This window comes from Sceloporus occidentalis, unplaced genomic scaffold (assembly GCF_023333645.1).
Source record: "Sceloporus occidentalis isolate IW3139 unplaced genomic scaffold, rSceOcc1.0.p SCAF_7, whole genome shotgun sequence".
Lineage (NCBI taxonomy): Eukaryota > Metazoa > Chordata > Lepidosauria > Squamata > Phrynosomatidae > Sceloporus > Sceloporus occidentalis.
Window position 1 is genome coordinate 16123111 of NW_028316987.1, and position 19195 is coordinate 16142305.

General features: G+C 42.7%; 1 protein-coding gene across 2 annotated transcripts in view; it reads left to right on the forward strand.

The window, feature by feature from the left end:
* Positions 1-19195, forward strand: part of ARHGAP27 (Rho GTPase activating protein 27) — a 76550-nt gene that overhangs the window by 13157 nt on the left and 44198 nt on the right. Inside the window, exon 2 of one of the 2 annotated variants that reach the window (XM_089532084.1) lies at positions 2702-3505. In XM_089532084.1, the coding sequence (XP_089388210.1) occupies positions 2750-3505 (756 nt within the window). In that variant the 5' untranslated portion in view covers positions 2702-2749. Of the gene's footprint in view, positions 1-2701; positions 3506-17575; positions 17622-19195 lie in introns of those variants that run through there. The other variant, XM_089532086.1, reaches the window with a different exon arrangement.

A 19195-nucleotide genomic window follows, 5' to 3' on the forward strand; every position in this document is an offset into this window, starting at 1 on the left:
CATAATAGCAATTCAGTGAGTTAAACATGTGGGGGATTAAAGAAAAAAAGAGATGGAGACAAACAGACAGATGAATTGTACAAAATAATTTCTACTAAGGTGCCAGGTTCTGATCATTCTGTAGGTTTGCCTACTCCACATATGACCGAATCCACCCACAACACCCACATTCACAGACACTGAATTGCTTGGTATTCCCTATGGCTTAGGAGTTTATCAGACAAGGGAAATTGGAAGTATAATCCGATGGCAATCTGAACGCAATCATGGGGTTTAACGTTATTGCGTGATAACCCACTACACACAAATTTGGGCAATGGGAAGTCAGTCCGAACACAATCGTGGTTTCACGTTATTGCATGATAGACTGCCACATGCAAATTTGGGCAATGGCATGCTATTTTTGGGCAATGGGAAGCCAGTTCGAATGCTATGTGTATTCACATAATTGCGCAAAACTTTAAGTGAATGCGTTTTGGCCCCACTTTCTTTTCATTCGAATTTAAGAGAAATTCCTCCCGTTTGATAAACTCCTTAGAGTTGGGTTTGAACCCTGAAAAATAAATGCTAGCCTTCAATCTGCCAATATTATAATGACAAGTCTATGGTATAAACAGTCTAAATTCAACTGTCAGTCTCAACTAGAATAGATTCACTGAATCAAAGGGATCTTTGTGAGACAGCATTTACAAAGAAAACTTTGTAAATTCCAATTACTGAAAGGGACTCCTTAAGCATGATCTACTAACAGTTGCATCTTCCAATGGGTTATCGTAGAGTTGGAAAAGGTGCAAAAAAGGGCAACCCAAATTATGAAGGGGCTGGAATAATTCCCCTAAGGAGTTTATCACACTGGGGCTAATTTGGGCATTAAAGAGAGATTAAAGCACATTTAAAGCATCCTGCAAATAAAGTGAAAATGGCGAGTAATTGCACACGATTATCACATGCAATTTCACAAATAAAGTGATACTGGAAATGCATTGTCGCTGAAATCCTAAAAGTAAAAAGATACACGTTAGTGCTTCTTTGTGACCACTTTAATGGTGGGTTTTGTGCGATGTCATCTGAAATCATTTCACGTAATTACGCTATTTTTCCAGGATATTCATGAGATAAACTCCCTATCTCCTTCATGTGATAAACTCCTGTGAAGGATGACAACATTTAGAACTGTCTAGCTTATGAGAAAGCTGAGAAAGCAGAAACATGACTGAGGCCCCATACAGACAGACCAAAATAAAGCTGCTTCGGGTCAGTTTGGAGGTATGCTGTTTAAATGATGCATGCGTACTAAGAGTCTGGAAGGTGCGCCAAAGCTGCGCTCCACTCCTTAAGACTGGATTGTGGCTTTGGTGCAGCTTCTGGACTCTTAGGATGCATGCATAATTTAAACAGCATACCTCCAAAGTGACCTGAAGCAGCTTTATTTTGGCCTGTCTGTATGGGGCTAGAGGTGTGTAACATTAAGCATAGTATGGAGAAAGCAGGTAGGAGAGGGTTTTTTTTATCCCTTTCTAATAATTTTAGAGGAGCTTAAATACCCTAAAAAGCATCAGATCCTGGTTGGTCTTGGAAGCTAAACAGAGCCAGCTCTGGTTAGTACCTGGACAAAAGACTGCCAGGTGTTGTAGGCTATAATTAAGAGGGGGGGAAACCTGGCAAAACCAACCCTGAGTATTCCTTGCCTAAGAAGAGCCTATGAAATTAATGGCATTGCCATAAGTCGAAAAATTATAAAATGGGAGAGGATCTGGAGGTTTTGGGGGACTTTGCAGGGAGTGCAAAATTGGGTCTTACATGAAGAGTGCACTTTTCCCACTCTCTACAACTACTGGCAAATACTGTATGCCAAATTGTAAAATCACAGTCAACCTTGCCCAAGGTTGGGAGGCATCATTGTTTGAGAAATTGCCCTTGTGTTAAATTTCTGCAGATAGCTTTGTATCTTCACAGTTGGAGGCAAACTATCCAGTTGAATCCAGCCCCACCCTACCCAGTATTCATCAACGTGTATTCACCCTGTGATATTTGGCATGCTTTAAGGCTGAAAGGTTGAACCTTTATTATCCAGGCACGATCTGCTTAGCTTACTTTACTGTTGAAAGGAGTTAGCTGGGAATTAATAATTTAAAAAATTAATTCAGAGATACTTTGCACAGATCTTTGCCTGACAGAAGCAAAATAATTATGCAACAATCCACAGATGGAAACAGCATTTTAAATGTAATCTACCTGTAACACATTGCGTTTTTTTAATGAGGATATAATAACATTGCATTTCAAGAATAATAAATAGTTCGTTTGGAGGAATGAGCAATGTTTTCACATTCCTCTTTTATTATTCTTTAAGGGCATTTCCCCAGTTTTACTCCACTCTCATATAAATAATAGGGTGTTATTTTGTAAGTAGCCAAAAAGCAAAGACTAAAATAAAACATTCCTCCAGAGTTGATGGTAATGAATTGCTGGTGGCTGGACCTCTGTGTGGGGTAGAGTTTAGCATCGTAGGTAGCGTCTTTAAAGTCTTAACTAAAATCCCGACTGGATTCATTGCCCCACTGACATGGAAGCCACCAATCACTATTGCTACATTTCCCTCTTATATGGGTTGCTGAATTCTACTTGTTACAAAACGTATTCCTTTTTACTTAGCTAAGTCTACACTCTTGCCACAGATCATCTCCCCCTTGTCTTTCAGAGAGAAGACATTGCTTGCAATACAGAAGGTCACTTGGAAACTCTCAGGATGGAATCATTGGGCAGAGATGTGCAGGAGGAGACATACGTCTTAGTGGAATATGCCTTTGAGTACACCTCCAAGGAGGGGCGACTGATATCAATCAAACCCAATGAGAGATACATCCTTTTGAAGCGAACAAATGACCACTGGTGGCATGTTAGAAAAAGCAAGGAAGCTCGGCCTTTCTACATCCCAGCTAAATATGTCAAAGAACTGGGCCCCATCACTCAGACGGTGGCATCTTTGGACATGTTGCCCCGCTCAAATTTGCTGGAGAATGCCAACTTAGGGGCCTCTACTGAGAGTGGCCGGGAGCAATCACCAGAGTATGTGTATCGGTTTGTGAGTGCTGTTCCAGTGGGTGATGCAGATCCCTCCCAACACCATCACATCTCTTCAGGAGCAGGAATGACAGTCTTTTCAGACATCAGTGGGAAGACTTTACCCCTCATTTCTGGATCAAAAAGAGCCCCTCTTTCCACTCTTAGCGCATCACATGGTTCCCTTAAGCCTCCCTATAAAACAGGCCCGGATTATCCATTAGTGAGCTGTGGCTCCTCTGCTGAACAAATGAGGCCTACAGTGTCTCTGGATGACTTGGCAAGATTCACACCTCACACCCAAACAAGCATTGTTGGGAGCTCAGGATTGCACAAAGCAGCCTCATGGGATCACCCTCATCCTCTCCTGGAGAGTAGCTCGAAAAACCACCAAAAGGCTGCTGAGGACAGAGTGATCGTACAGGAACAGAGTGGCAAACAGGTACAGTATCTCTTGCAGTTATTAAGCATTAATTGTAAAAAGCGCTCACTGACATCTCATTTTGTATTTTCTGATTTTGGGCCAACTGAGACAGCACCATCCCTGCCACGTTTCCCCAGTAGTTCCAGAGGTTTAGACAAGGTTCACAGCAAGGGTCTGATGTTCTCTGAAAATGCTGGCATTCTTAACTGAAGAGGGTATGTCATTCTGCACATGCATAAAGACACTTTTTTCTTGCTAGTCCATGGCTGAGAAAAAGGGTCTGGTGCTGAATCTTGACTTTTCTGCTCTCTCCCTTTGATGCTGGTTAGCTGGGGCTGTTCTTCTAGCAATAATACATAATTTATACATTACGCATGTGGAAAACTATTGTATCGTAGCCTTCCTTGGAGTGAGGAAGACTACAGACAGGAGCTTTTGTGTTGGAAGGCTCCCAAGTTAAAAGTAAACTGCTTAAACAATGGAAAATACCATGTTAAAGGGAAGGCAGCTAGAATCCTTCACTCTGGCATGTGACCTTTCTGTCTAGGTCACACACCTCTGGAAATATTGTGACAGGAGATCCCCTACTCACTCTCTCAAATAATACAGCCATAGAAAGCCATCACCACGTGACCATTCTGCACATATACATCATTCCTAGATGTAATGACCTGCCCCCTTATTGCATACAAACTGCAGATTGATAGCAGAATATGAAATGGTGGTTGGAGTTACAATTTTGTCCCAAACTCAAATTCCTATGCATGACTAGGAGATATACAGCAAGTGCAGCTTTCTCTGTCTCTGCCGCTCTAAGGTGTTGAAAACATGTTCTGACTGTTCCACTTTCATTAAGCACAACAAGTTAGAAGATGATGACAGAAAAAGCTGTGACTGGCTTGGAGGCAATGGACATATTCATACAACATGTTAAGATAAGATGTGTGCTAATCATGGTTTATTGTCTAAACCATGAATTACACAGCAGATGACCAAACAAAGGATGGCTATCTTCTCCATTTCTGGCTGGTTCTGCCTGCCTTTTGGGCAGCTCTTGTTTCAGTGTGGGCACCTGATATATTGCATGTCACAATAAATCATGGTTTAAACAAGCTGACATTTGTAAGCAAGCAACAAATCATGAGTCCGGAATGTGATTTGTATCTGGTTAACAAAGCATGGCTTGTCAGCAGGTCATCTTCACATAGCGCAATAAGGCAGATTTGAACACACCATGGCTTGTCATAAAATGCAAATACAGCCAATTCCACTCATAATGACAAACAAGAACATTCCCTTCAGAGTCTGCAAAAAAAGAAAGAATCCAAGCTTTCCCATGTACTAGCAAATTTGGGACAATGCACAAACAGAGCAAGTACCTGAAGAACCAACAAAAGTGCTTTTTCCAGCAGTCAGGAGTCCTGTGACTTTAAATTGAAGTACTGTACTTTCAATTCCCATTTTCTATGGAGAGACAAGAAAGAAAACAGGAAAAACACAGGCCTCTTTCATGTTCTCCACAACCTAAAAGAGAAGTGAGTAGGGCATTTCTAGTTCGCACAACAACAATATTAACACATTATTTTAAATTTTAAAAATCCATGCAGGCTACAAATACAGTTGCCAATATCTTTTCCTCTGCATCCCAATTTTGGCCTGATCTACAGATATTTACCCATGATAGGGCTGAACTTCCTGCTGTGAAAAATTTGACCCATTGATTTGTGTTGAATGAACAACTGACCATAGGTAAAAGAGTTACTGCTATACTTTTACTGCCAAAGTGGAGGAAAGGAAGGCACTTTTGAGAGTTTCTAGCCAGCATGGTATAGTAGTTTGAGCATTGGACAAGAACTCTGGAGAGTAGGGTTCGAATCCCAGTTTGGCCATGCAAACCCACTGGGTGACCTTGGGCAAACCACACTCTCTCAACCTCAGAAGATGGCAATGGCAAACTCCTTCTTGTCAAGAAACTTGTCAAGAAAACCCATTGATGGGTTGACTTTAAGTGGAAATGACTTGAAGGTACACAACAATGACAAATACCAAGACAATTTAGCTGGCTTTGGATACTGTGCATTTTGACTTAGATAGGAGGGAGGTTTCATCTCTTGCTCTGGTTCAGACAGCACAATGTCTTGGGATGGCCCTGAGATCTGAAAGCTGCTTGGTAGTGTTTCCAGAGGGAAAACAATTTCAGCAGGTCTTGCTTTTTACCTGGTTGCCTGACAGGTGACACCTATTGGAGTTTCCATTTCTATAGAACAATAAAGGTGCAAGAGCCCTTTCTAGTGTTTAATCTGGCAACCTTCCTTGTTGTTGTGTGCCTTCAAGTCATTTCCAATTTATGCCGACTCTTAGGCCAACCAGTCATAGGGTTTTCTTGACAAGATTTGTTCAGAGAGGGCTTGCCATTGCCTTCCCCTCGGACTAGGAGAGGATGACTTGTCCAAGGTCACCCAATGAGTTTCTATAGTGGGGATTTGAATCCTGGTCTCCAGAGTCCTAGTGCAACACCCAAACCACTACATTACGATGGCTCTAATCATACAGTTGGAAGGCACCTTGAAAATCATTTAGTCTACAAAGGTGGGCAGAAGACAGATCTGGATTTGTTGATAGATCCTGAGGTAATCTGTACAAGAACATGTGGCATTCTGCTTCCCACTTGTTCAACAATGTTGTTGCTATTAACTGCCATCAAGCCAACTTTCACTTGTGGCAGCCCTGTGAATGAGAGACCTCCAAGTCACCAGCCCTGCACAGGACTCAAGGTTTCCATGACTAGGTCTATCCACCTGTAATGCATTCTTCCTCTTTTCCTGCTGCTTTCTACCTTACCAAGCATTATTGTCTTTTCTAGTGAGTCCTGTCTTCTCCTTATATGGCCAAAGTAGCACAGTCTCGGTGTAGTCAGCTTGGCTTCTAAAGAGAGTTACAGTTTGATTCATTCTAAGGCCCATTTATTTGTCTTTTTAGTAGTCCATTTTAGACGTCCACAGTATCCATGCAGGCTAATGTGGTATAATGGTTGGAGCACTGGACTAGGACACATGATATAGTAGTTTGAGTGTTGCACTGTGACTCTGGAGACCAGGGTTTGAATCCCGGCTCAGCCATGGAAGGTGACCTTGGTCAAGTCTCCCTCAGCCTTAGAAGCTGGCAATAGCAAACCCCCCTTTGAAGAAACTTATCAAGAAAACCATATGATAGGCTCACCTTAGGGTCGCCATAAGCTGGAAACAACTTGAAGGCACACAGCAAAAATAACAAAATGACATCTGTGGGACTCTTTTCCAGCACCGCATTTCAGATTAGTTGATTTTCTTTCTACCAGCTTTCTTTGCAGTTCAGCTTTCACAATGATACATAGAAATTGCAAATACAATGGCATGGACAATCCTAACTTTAGTATTCAATTATATATTGTTTAACAATAGAAACAACCAGCAAGCCTATCCCTTTTTAAATAAGGTTGGTGAAAAAGAAATCTTGGAGGGAATCCAGGAGTGGATTGTTGAAAAGACTATTAAGCCTGGGCCTGGTTCTGTTAGAGAGAGCAAATCCCTGACCTGGTAATCTTCCCGCATGTCTTAAATGGATTTAGGAGCCAGTGGGTCCTAGTTGTTTGAGTGTTGAATTATGACTCTGGAGACCATGGTTCAAATCCCTGCCTGGCCATGGAAACCCATTTGGTAACCTTGGACAAGTCACACACTCTCAGAGGAAGGCAAAGGCCCCTGTGAACAAATCTTGCCAAGAAAATCCCATGATTACGACCTTAGGGTCGCCGTAAGTGGGAAATGTCTTGAAGGCACACAAGGACAATTTCATACACACACAGCATGACAGGAAGAAATCAAACCATTGCATTATATTTCCATCCTGAAGCCTCGTTGATGCTCCCTGTCAAACGTCTCCAAAGACAGACTCTAAAACAGGCTCAGACTAATTGTTGTTGTGTGCCTTAACGTCATTTCCAGTTTAGGGAGATCTTAAGGCAAACCTAGCATGGGGTTTTCTTGGCAAGTTTCTTCAGAGGTGGCTTGCCATTGCCATCCTGAGGCTGAGAGAGTGTGACGTGTCCATTGAGTTTCCATGGCCAAATGGGCAATGGAACCCTGATCTCCAGACTCACAGTCCGACAGTCAAATCACTATGCCACACTGGCATTATATTTCCATCCTGAGGCTTCGTTGAACTTCTCCCTGTCAAATGGCTCCAAAGACAAACTCTAAAACAAGGCTCAGTCTCAAGGACATACTGAAAACAAGCAAAAAGAGAAGCCAAGTAAACTATGTATTTGACATGGATTTTTGATGGCTGCAAAAATCCTTCAGTAGGTGGCAGCATCTCCCTGACAGGAGGTTTGTGAAGCACTACTGAATGAAGATATAAAGGAAGGACTTTCTCTTCTACTTTTACAACAAAAGCTGCATCAATTTTTCCATAAAAAGAAAAATGGCTTAACATGTGAAAAGGTTCTAGTCTACCCTTTGTGTGCAGAAGTGATTTTTTTTCCCCAGGAGAATATCATCTGCCTTGTGAAGTGGTGGAGTCTACTCTTACCACCTTGTTCTCCTGCTACAGGTGGTAGTGGTAGTTGACCTCAACTCATGGCAACCCTATAGATGAGACATCTCTAAGGCGGGTTACACACCGCCGAAAAGCGGTGGTCTGCCGCCACCACCAGTTGCAGCGTCCGGGAACCACAGCAGCTAAACGGCGCAGTTCCCGGACGCTGCAAAGAAAGAGCACGAAAATCGCGCTCCTTCCTGCGCCCCGAAAGAGACGCCACAAGTGCCGAAGCACGTACTCACAGCATCACTTCCGCCGTGCAACATGCAGACGCAGAGCATCCGCTACGTCAAAATGGCGGCCCCTGTGTGGACGGGGGCTGCCATTTGTTACGGACTGGGTCCGTAATAGGGTTGAGGGGCATCCATAAGGGACGCCCCTTCTCAACCCTACTACGCCCCTTCCTCACCCTAGCACGCCCCTTTGGCACGTTTGTAACACACCTAAGACTCTCAGTTCTCGAATGCACTGCTGAGGTCCTAAAGGCTTAGGTCAATGACCTCCCCGATTGAGTCTAGCCATCTGACCTGTGGGCCTTCCACTCCTTCTACTGGTCTCTACCTTTCCTAGCATTATTGTCTTTTCCAGTGATTCATACTTTCTCATGATGCAACCTAAGTACAACAGCCTCAGCTTAATCATCTTGGCTTCCAAGGAAATTTCAGGCTTGATCTGTTCAAGGGCCCATTCCTTTATCTTTTGGGCTGTCCATGGTGGCTTCAGCACTCTTCTCCAGCATCACATCTCAAATGCCTTCATTTTCTTTCTATTGCCTTTCTTCACTATCAGACTCTCACATCTGTATATGGTGATGGGGAATATAATGGCTTGGATGACTATCTTTAGTGCTCAGAATTATATCTTTGTATTTTGGGATCTTGTATAATTCTTTCCTAGGCGGTTTACAAACCGCCCCTTACAGACCAATTCCTTTCCCCACCGAATTGGGGCCTCAGCTGCTACAGCGGCAGCCTCTGAGGCCCTGATCCGCCGCTTTCCAGGCCGCGGGGAAGTGGCAAAAGGCTGCTTCCCCGCGGCCTGGAAAGGGGTGTCCTTGGGGCATGACGGCGGCAGGGACGAAAAGAAAGGGACCCCTTGGCCCCTTTCTGCTTTGCGTCACTGGCGCAGCCATCTAAAGGCTGCGCCCAGCGACACAAAGCTGGAAGGATCTCAATTTCAGAGCTCCTTCCAGTGCCGCAGAAAGGGCGCCCTCGCATGGCACCATCACGTCACTTCTGCGCCGCTCCGTTTTGAGGCGGCGTGGTCGTGACGTTCTAATGGCAGCGTCCATGTAGAATGGGCGCCACCATTTTATACGTACTAGGTACGTACTAGGGTTAGGGCGTCCAGAAAGGATGCCCTTTCCTAACCCTAGTACGTACCTAGTACGTACTTTGCGCTCGTCTGGAACGCGCCATAGCTACCCTTCCCAATCCTAGTCTTCCTCTGATTTCTTCACTGCAGTCTCCATTCAGGTCTATATTTGATCAAAGGTATGGGAACACTTTGACTATTTTGATATTTCTGTTGTCTAGGATGAATCCTTGTAGCTCTTCCATGGTAACTGTTTTTGTTTTCTTAATGTTTAGCATTAAGCCACCTTGATGCTTTCCTCCTTGACCTTCTTCAGTAATTGTTCCAGGTCCTTCTTGGTTTCTGCTAGTAGCATTGTGTCATCTGCGTACCTTACATTATTAATATTCCTTCCTCTGATCTTCACTCCTGCTGCCTCTGACACTAAGCCTGCTGTACAAACAATATTTTCTACATACAAGTTGAATAAATACGGTGATAGTATGCAACCTCGCCTTAGACCAGATTTTAAAAGGTAGATTCTCCCAGGCAGGCTGTTTCGGTTAATTCATGTGCCTCTTTGGTCAGGTGGGGAGAGAAAGAGAGAGAGAGAATGATTGTCCTTTGGAAGACTGCACGTGTCCTATGGATGACTCAGTTATTCAATAAAGGGAGTTTTTTTAAAATCTGCTGTCAGGGCAATCTGGTTCTCACAGGAACCGATTATTAAGGCAGGCTAAGAGGTACAAAGATAGAGCCAGTAGTACAAGTCATTCAGCAGGTTCCTCCTCACCCTATAGTCCTCTAGTTGCAATGGCTGAGGACACCTGGGGTCCTTTCATACTACACAATTATAGGACTATAACTCTGCTTTAAATGCTGTGGTTGCATGATATCTTAAGGAATCCCGGAGCTTGTAGTTTGGAGAGACACTGGAGTTTTCCAACAGAGAATTCTAAGTGCCCGACACTAAACTGCAAATCCCAGAAATCCATGAGATGTATCTGTGGCAGTTAAAAGTGGACTCACAGCATTATAATAGGAAACAGCTCCAAGGCTCTCATAAGTAGAGTCTGTTGCCAATATGTGGTGGCAGGCCTCTGAGCCAAAGGTGGGAGAAGAACTACCCTTTAAAAGCAATGCCTCTGTAACTCACAACAAAGCTGCAGGGATAACTTAACAGTGGCGTGTTCTACACGCACCGATAGTACGTGCTCGGCACGTACTAGGGTTAGAAAGGGGCGTCCTTTCCGGACGCCCCCAACCCTAGTACCTGCTGAGCATGTACAAAATGGCGGCACCCATTCTACATGGGCGCCGCTATCTTGACGTATTGGATGCTTAGCGTCTCAGCGCCATTAAGATGCCGCAAGTGTGCCATTGGCACTTTGCGGCGTCATAATGGTGCCGCAAAAAGAAGCTGCTTTTTGCAACTTCTTTTTGCTGCGCGGAGCAGTTGCGCGGTTTGGCTGCTGAGGCTCCTCCGTGCAGCAAATGAAGGCACTTTACAGACCGCCCTTTTGGGTGGTCTGGAAAGCACCAGTGTTGTTTTTTTTAAAGTTCAGTAAGGTTGTTTAGGAATGTAGGAGATTGGATTGATAAGACAATGACAGAAATGTTGATTCCCCTCACCCACCCACCCACCCACACACCCTGCTGCTTTAAAAGTAATTTGAGGATGCTACACCCAAAATGTGTTCCATACCCTTCAACTGTCCTGGTTTGGCAGATAGTCCCAATTAATCTGCTGTTGTCCCATTTTTTTAGCTACTTTTAAAATGTCCCAGTTTCTCTCTCTTGCTCTTACTTTCCCCCTTTGTCCCTCAGTTTACTTCATTTGCTGCAAACTGAGATCAAAGTGCAGAAGTAATTTTCTTTCAATTAACTGAAGGGAGAGAGGGAAGGATTTTGCCTTTCCCAATAGGATCAGGCCAAAGCAAACTCCTGCAGCCTCTCCTAGTTTGTGTGATATTCCTCATTAAGAGCTTTTGCCATCTTGACTAAATTCTAAAGTTGCTTGGCCATATGTTTCCTTGTTTTTATCTATGAAATGTTGGAGGGTATGTTCTTTCCTTTGTCACTTGATTATTGGAAATAACACCCAAAAAGGCCTCATTCCCACTACCTTTTAAAGCAGATCATGAATCGGTTTGAACCGATTCAAACGACCCTAGTTCCCACTTAATTCGAATTGCTGAAGCGATTCCGAAAGGGGGGCCATGCTCTAGATCCATTTAACCCATGTCAAAAAGACACTGGTTTTTTCTAGTTCTTTTTGGTTGAATTGATTTATTTTGAAAAAAGTTGATTCAGCCCAATGTGAACCATGCGGACTCGAATCCGCTCCCTGTGATGGGAGGCAGCTACAATGCCCCCAGCCTTCTCCCGTCATCGGCCTCTCCATCCCTGGCCTGCTCTGTTCCCGGCCTTCACTCATCTCCAGCCTTCTTCCGGAGCTGTGTCGATCAGCGCAGATGTAATGTGAACCACGCTGTGCTGCCGACCTGATTCATCGATTCAGATCAGATCCCGAATCAACAGTAAGTGGGAATGAGGCCAAAATATAATGCCTGGTTGTATTGTAATTCATTACCTCCAAAGTGACTGACCACAGTAACCCATTAATTAAGATGTAAGGACTTCCAGAACTACCTTGAATCCCATTTTTGGGGAAAGTTGAGATATAAAGTCAATAAATAAATATTTAAATGGGAAAAGCCTTGCCTGGTATGGAGATGCCATGGGAAAGGCCGTACTTGTCAACCTCCACCCCTCTCCCCTTTTGTGTTGTTTTTCAAAATGGACAGGTGTCCTCAGGGCCACTTCAAGACATTTTGCTGCCTGAGTCAAAGGACCAGAAGCTGCCCTCCTGTATTCCTGTGTACAAATTCTGACTGGTAGTTGAACTTTAACTTCATTATTGACAAAGGGACAAACACAAGGGCAGTAGGCCAGTTTGGGCGGGGGAGAGACACACACAGCTCATTTTATTATCTGCCACTTGAGGCAGTTGCCTCATTCTTCTTTATGGCAGGGTCTGCCCTTGAAATCCTGTGAAAAGCATGATAATATCACATCATGCTTTGGTCAGGCCTCACTTGGAGTACTGTGTCCAGTTCTGGGCATTACAATTCAAAAAAGGTGTTGAGAAGCTGGAGCGTGTCCAGAGGAGGTTGACCAAAATGGTGAAAGGTCTGAAAAACATGCCTAATGGGGAGAGACTTAGGGAGCTGGGTATGTTTAGCCTGGATAAGAGAAGCCTGGAGAAGAAGATATGATATGATAGCCCTGTTTAAATATTTGAAGGGATGTCATATTGAGGAGGGAGCAAGCTTGTTTTCTGCTGCTTCAGAGACTAGGACATGGAGCAATGGATGTAAACTACAGGAAAAGGGATTCCACCCCAACATTAGGAAGAATGTCCTGACAATAACAGCTGTTTGACAGTGGAACACACTCTCTTGGAGTGTGGTGGAGTCTCCTTCTTTGGAGGTATTTAAACAGAGGCTGGATGGCCATCTGTCAGGGGTGCTTTGATTGTGTGTTCCTGCATGGCAGGAGGGTTGGCCTGGATGGCCTTTGGGGTCTCTGCCAACTCTATAAATGTGATTCTATAGTGGGAACAAACTTCCTAAGGAAGATTCAAGCTATCATGGTGCTTAAGTGTCTGGCCACTTTGGCTCTTGTTCCGCATTGGCACTTCAGATTACCTATGTCTTCTTGGCTGTGCCATAAATAGCAGGGTGAGGATGGGAACATGTGGATGCCAGAGGCCACACCCTGGGGCACTGGCTGGAGCTGAACTAATTGGCAGCAATGTGCAAATGCCAACGTACACGCCTCCCAGGTATCTGTCCCTGTGAGAGAGGCTCTGGATGCACAGGCCCAGCCCCAAGAAGGGCAGCCAAACAATATTTGGGGGAACATCCACTATTTTGAGGACAAAGGATCTGGGGTTCCTTTCACACATTCATTTGGAGAAGGTATATTCTCTCCACCCTGATAGCTAGGCGATCCCTCCTTTGATAAATAGATACAAATGCTTTTTGTTTCAATTTGTAACTTGGCCCATTCCCAAAATTCTGGACTATAAAAATGGGGGAGGGCAGGAATACACATGAATAAGCAATGGGTCAGTTTATTCAGAATTTCACATTTATGGTCATTGGCCTGGGAATGCTGGCTCATCTTACCACTATCGGGTGAGTACCACTGCTCAAGATGATGGCACTTAACTCAAATTATGGCAAGGGCATGTTGGCATTGTCTCCATGTTTGTTTTAGAAAACTGCCAGAGTCAGGAGATTTTAAAAGCCCTATCCCTAAACATGTTTATTCCCACCTGCAAAAGCTTTGCTTCCCACTTAGAACTGGGTTATGACATTATTCCAGGACAACAATTTTAAAACTGAAGAAATGCCCTGGGACATGGGCAGTGGGCGAGAGAATCTCTAGAAAAGGTGGTGGTTTCATGATAGGATGACTAACTAAGCAGGAAGAGGAGAAAATAGTTTAGCTCTGCATACCTATGTGTCTTTGTCATACCTTATGACTGTATAAAAATACAATTCTTATAATCTGAACAAATGGGGACTTCTAGGAGTTACACCCCAACACACCTGGAGGAGGTTGACTGGCTTGTAAATCTATATGCTTAATAGGCAGAACATGGTACTGAGTGCAACAACCCAACCTCTTGCACCAAGTAAGTTTCTTGAGTCAAGCCAGCTGAAAGACATTCACATACGCCTGGATCCAATTGCTAGTTCTGACTAGAGTAGGTTCATTTATTAATGATAAATTAAAAATGTAAATTCCATTGATTCAATGGGACTACCAATGAATTGCATTTAGCCAAGATCCAGAACTTGGTAATATGCACTGATTGATTTTCAGATCTTCCAGAGGGTCACAGAAGAAGTGTATGCAGCCACTATGTGGGGCAACTGGCAGTAACATCGCATCACTTTCAGTTGTCTTTTAGCTTGTTGGCAATTGTAGGATCTGGCTGTTCAGGGGTGAGGGAGCCCTGCAACGACTTTTAAAAGTGTTTTATGACCGTTTTTAATGTTTTCAGCCAGAAACAGCAGGTTTGTCCCTAAGTGCTGGGTGCTATGAGGATAAGTTGGGATCCCAAAGACTGCAATGGACCTTGTCAAAGGCCACATATAACTATGGGCACCATGATTCTCATAATCTTGGTTATGCCATAGTGTGCATGCTTGAGCTCTGTCACCCACAAGTATGCACTCAGAAGCTATCTGGCTAAGCTCAATTCTATTTTACTTTACATAGTGGTTTATAGAGAGGCTGCAGGATGCCTATTTGCACTTTCTCTGTAGGCAGTTCCTGCAGGTTCAGTTGAGCTGGGATAGTGACAGAGCAATGTGGCAACTCAGCAGAAGCACCAGTGAGAATTGTTTTTACACCCACTTCCTTGTGCAGCTTGTCCGCCCTAGAAGTCACATACAGTCTCTGCACAGCACACCAGGTCTCCCAAAACCCAGCACAAGTCATAGGCGCAAAGAAGAATGGTTGGGTTTCTTGCTTGTTTGACATTTTATTCTACCTTTCCACTAAAGAAAAGAAAATAGCCCTGAAGGCAGCTAACAACTTCATTTTTAAAAATCTTGAAAAATAAAATCATTAAAAGTCATCAGTGCAAAACAATGAATGCAATAAAAATATTAATCATCCATCAACATTAAAACATAGGCTACAAAAAAAGAAAAGAAAAGAAAGAAAGCAAATATCAAAATGAATAGCCATACAAAGTTGATGGAGTAGATTTGTCTATGAAAGGATTTGTATGCAAACTTTCTGGTATTGGGAAAAATTACTGGGGTGAGCAAGTGCTCAGTGGCACTTCGTTCTTTCAGTTTCTATCTGTCTCCTTGAGCCACTATTTTGTTCCTGCATTTGTGGGTTGCAGGGGAAATGTAGATGCCATAATTCTAAATTTAGCCCAGACTTTCACTGAGATGCATAGCCCTTCCAGGGAATTTCTCACTATGGGAAATAGACACGGCCATTGACATAAATGACTTTTTACAGCAAGATCCTACTTTTAATCAGAAGTCAATCTCACAGTTTTTGGTTGGATTTACTCTTATGTTGATACGCATAGCCATGTAACCTGGTCCTGTGCAAACTTTGGTACATCTGATTGATTTCACTGGGTTTTAGGACAACTGCTATTGCATAGGATTGGGCTGCAAAGGATTTGTGATGTGATTCCCTCAGTCTCTACTGTAAGAGAATATGAGGAAAGCCGGGGGGGGGGGGTATAGAGTGATCAGCAAACCCATTTAATCTTTATGTAGTCTTTTTGTAGCTTTCTAGGTCTTCTGCATGTCTTTGGACATGTGAAACTTTCTAGTGTTCCAAATGTCACCATGATCTCTTAAAAATATGTCTGATTCTAGATATGAAAATACGAAACCTCATATTTCAGCAAGAGGGGAAAGAGAATGCTAACAATGCTTAGTTTTTAAAAGTGTAGGTAGGAACACTTATGTATTACTCTATATTTATGGTGCTGAATTACCAACTTTTTCCCCCTAAAAGGCTCTTCCTTTTTGACAGCCACATGGCAGGCAGGTGCAACATGGTCTTCTCCAGTCTGGGAGCATCTGTACTTACTGAATTTGGCCAATGCAGGTAGATGAAAATTCAATTTGGATCTTTTTTTTAAAGCTTATGAACACAAGGCTGCTGCCACACTGCAGAATTAATGCAATTTGACACCATTTTAACTGTCATGACTCCATCCTAAGGAACCTTGATGTTTCTAGTTTGTTGTGGCACAAGAGCTCTTTGACTGAGAAGGCTAAATATCTCACAAAACTATAAATCCCATAATTCCATAGCATTGACCCATGGCTGTTAAAGCAGTATCAAACTATATTAATTCTGCAGTGTAGATGCAGCCTCTGTAGCTTTCTCTATAAATCAGATGGTGAACATTTGCACTTAAGAAATGAAGGTGAAAGCATTAGCAAAACAGAGAGGCTTTGTTATGATTCCTAGCAATACTGTTCATTGGTTTCTTTACGCCATTAACAATAACCAGAAGATATTATGACAGCTATGTGCATACATGGCTTTTAAAAGAGGATTGCATTTGTGAGATTTTTTAAATAGCCAAATTGACAACTTCCACTTTCAGATCAATACAACACTGGCTCTGTACTGGAAAATGGGAAAAGAGAGAGACCATACCTGTAAGAGGACAAATCTATATTAGACATGTTTTCATTTTCCTTCTATCCTTTCTTTTAGTCAACTGGTAATCTGATACAGGCATATATGTTTAAAGAAAATCTTTGGAATGTGTGTGTCAAATTTAGCTGCAGGTGGCAGCCTTGGATATGGGAAAATCTCTCTGCAAATGATTTTCTGTGTGTTGTGTGCCTTCAAGCCATTTCTGACTTATGGCAACTCTGAAACGAACCTAGCATGGGGTTTTCTTGGCAAGATTTGTTCAGAGGAGGTTTGCTATTGGCTTCCCTGGCTGAGGCTGACTTGCCCAAAGTCACCCATTGGCCAAGCAGGTCTCGAATTCTGGTCTCCAGAGTTGTAATCCAATGCTCAAACCACTAAAGGCTCAGTTCCCTCTATAGTGCATAAACTGGATGCCACTCTAAAGGATTCATGTCTTGGAAACTTGAACTAGAAACTGGAAAGGTGTATTTTCTGGACTAATGGTGATTTTGTTGCGAGAGGGAATTGAGAGTCATATTCCAAAAAGAAGGAACTTTTTAAAGTTCTGGCAGTAGTTCCCAAACTTTGGTCCTCTAGATGTTTTGGGCTTCTGCTTCCAGAATTCCTGACCATTGGCCAAGCTGGCTGGGTCTTCTGGGTTGGAAGTCCAAAACACCTGGAGGACCAAAGTTTGGGAATCCCTGCTTGAATCCTACCATGCACGAAAAACAGTGCCCTCAGGCTACTGTTTGGCAAATTCTTGCTTCTTGCAACCCTGGTCTGACCTTTCCTGAGGTAGCACTGGTTCTCAGCCACACATCCCTGGAAGGGATGCAGTGGCTAAGGATAATGGAGGTGGAATGAGTGTGGCACTGACAGAGTTAAAGCATCCAGGACCTCACCTCCTTCCTTCCCTTATGCAAATGACCAGTTTGCTTTACCTGTCCTCCCAGAAGGTGGGGGAAAGCTTAAGGCCGGGGTGGGGCGGTTTATAGAGCAATCCAGCTAGGTGAGATGGCTAGCACTGACCGACTCAGATAGCTCCTTCATTTCTCCTTGGGTAAGTCATAATTCATGTAATCACACAATGAACTTAAAATATTTGTCAGAGGTTTAACAGTGGAATTTGACATGGGTTGAAGGGGGGGCAACCATACTTCTTAATGGAGAAGGATCTGGGTAGTCTGGTTGGTTTTCTACATGTGATACAGTGTGCAGAGGAGGATTTTCTTTTCTCCTGCAAAATCTAACAATAGTCTTTGTGTTTCTTGCAAGTGATTTTTAAAGCATCTTAGAAACAGCAAAAACAAATATTTTATTTAGCTATGTAATGTAATATCTACATTATATTTTAGCTACTCTGCTGGAAATGCAAGTAGAGCTTCCTAGAAAGTACTGCTGGAATAGACTACTTTGCTTGAGATTATAAGTAAAATGGTCGATCCCAGCAGCACTTTCTAGGAAGCTCTGCTTGCATTTCCAGCAGAGGAGCTAAAATGTAATGTAGATGTTACCAAATAAAATACTGTATTTGTTGTTGCCTGATAATCTTTGGGCGATAATCTTTGGATCTTTTCAGGTGCTTGTGTGGGGCACAGTAGTGCTTAATGTAAATTAACTGAATCTGACTCTTCTTACCAATGTAGCTGAATGTCTGCATTGTATGCTGTTATAAGAAGAAGCTTGCCTAGCATTATCTCATAGATGAGAGATTTCTGTGATACATTCAAAACTTAAGAGCATAATCCTGGAAATATTTTCCGACTCCATGAGATGCTGTGGGAATATGGAAGAACATTAATAGGGTTATATTATGCCTCTGTTTCACACTACATTTGGAGGGGTTATTTAGATAATGAAAATAATGTAGATAGAATCTGAGTTGAATCTTTGTTACTCACATGCATTTTGAATGCATCCAATTAATTGGGGGGAGGAACCCCCACTTAACCCTGGATAATCGATGTCGGATTTCACACACACACACACACACACACACACACTTTTCCCCCAAAGATTCGGATTCTTGGCTGTGTGAATAAACAACATGAATAGACCTGGGATAAACAAGAATAAAACTCCACATGCCTTCAACATATTTTGGAAAGGCGGGGTAAAAATAAAATTTATTATTATTATTATTATTATTATTATTATTATTATGGGGAAACCCCCCCCCCCCGCATGCGTAGACTGCACCAGTGACATCCTAAAGGGGAATGACACCACTGCTCCTCAAACATCTTCTTTTTGGCAGAAATGGATTATGGAATATACCTGTGTCAGATTAAAATGCTGAAGAAATGGTGTGAGTGGGGTGAGGCTCAGTGGGAGGAGAAAGAAGAGGCCCCAAAGTTTTTTTAATTTTAAGTATTTAAATTATAAAAAAATATTTAATTTGTTTAGATTTTTCTTTAAAAATATCACCTTTTACCAGGTTTTTACTTCAACCACATGAAACTATGTATATTTAAATGTATTCAGGTTGTGCATATGATATTGTAACTCAAAAGCATAATTTTAATTTTGCCAGTTGTTTTATATCACAGCTATTACCATGACATTCAATGATATGCAGGAATTATGATTAATCAGTAAGGATAGTACAAAAACTATACTAAAGATTCTGTATGG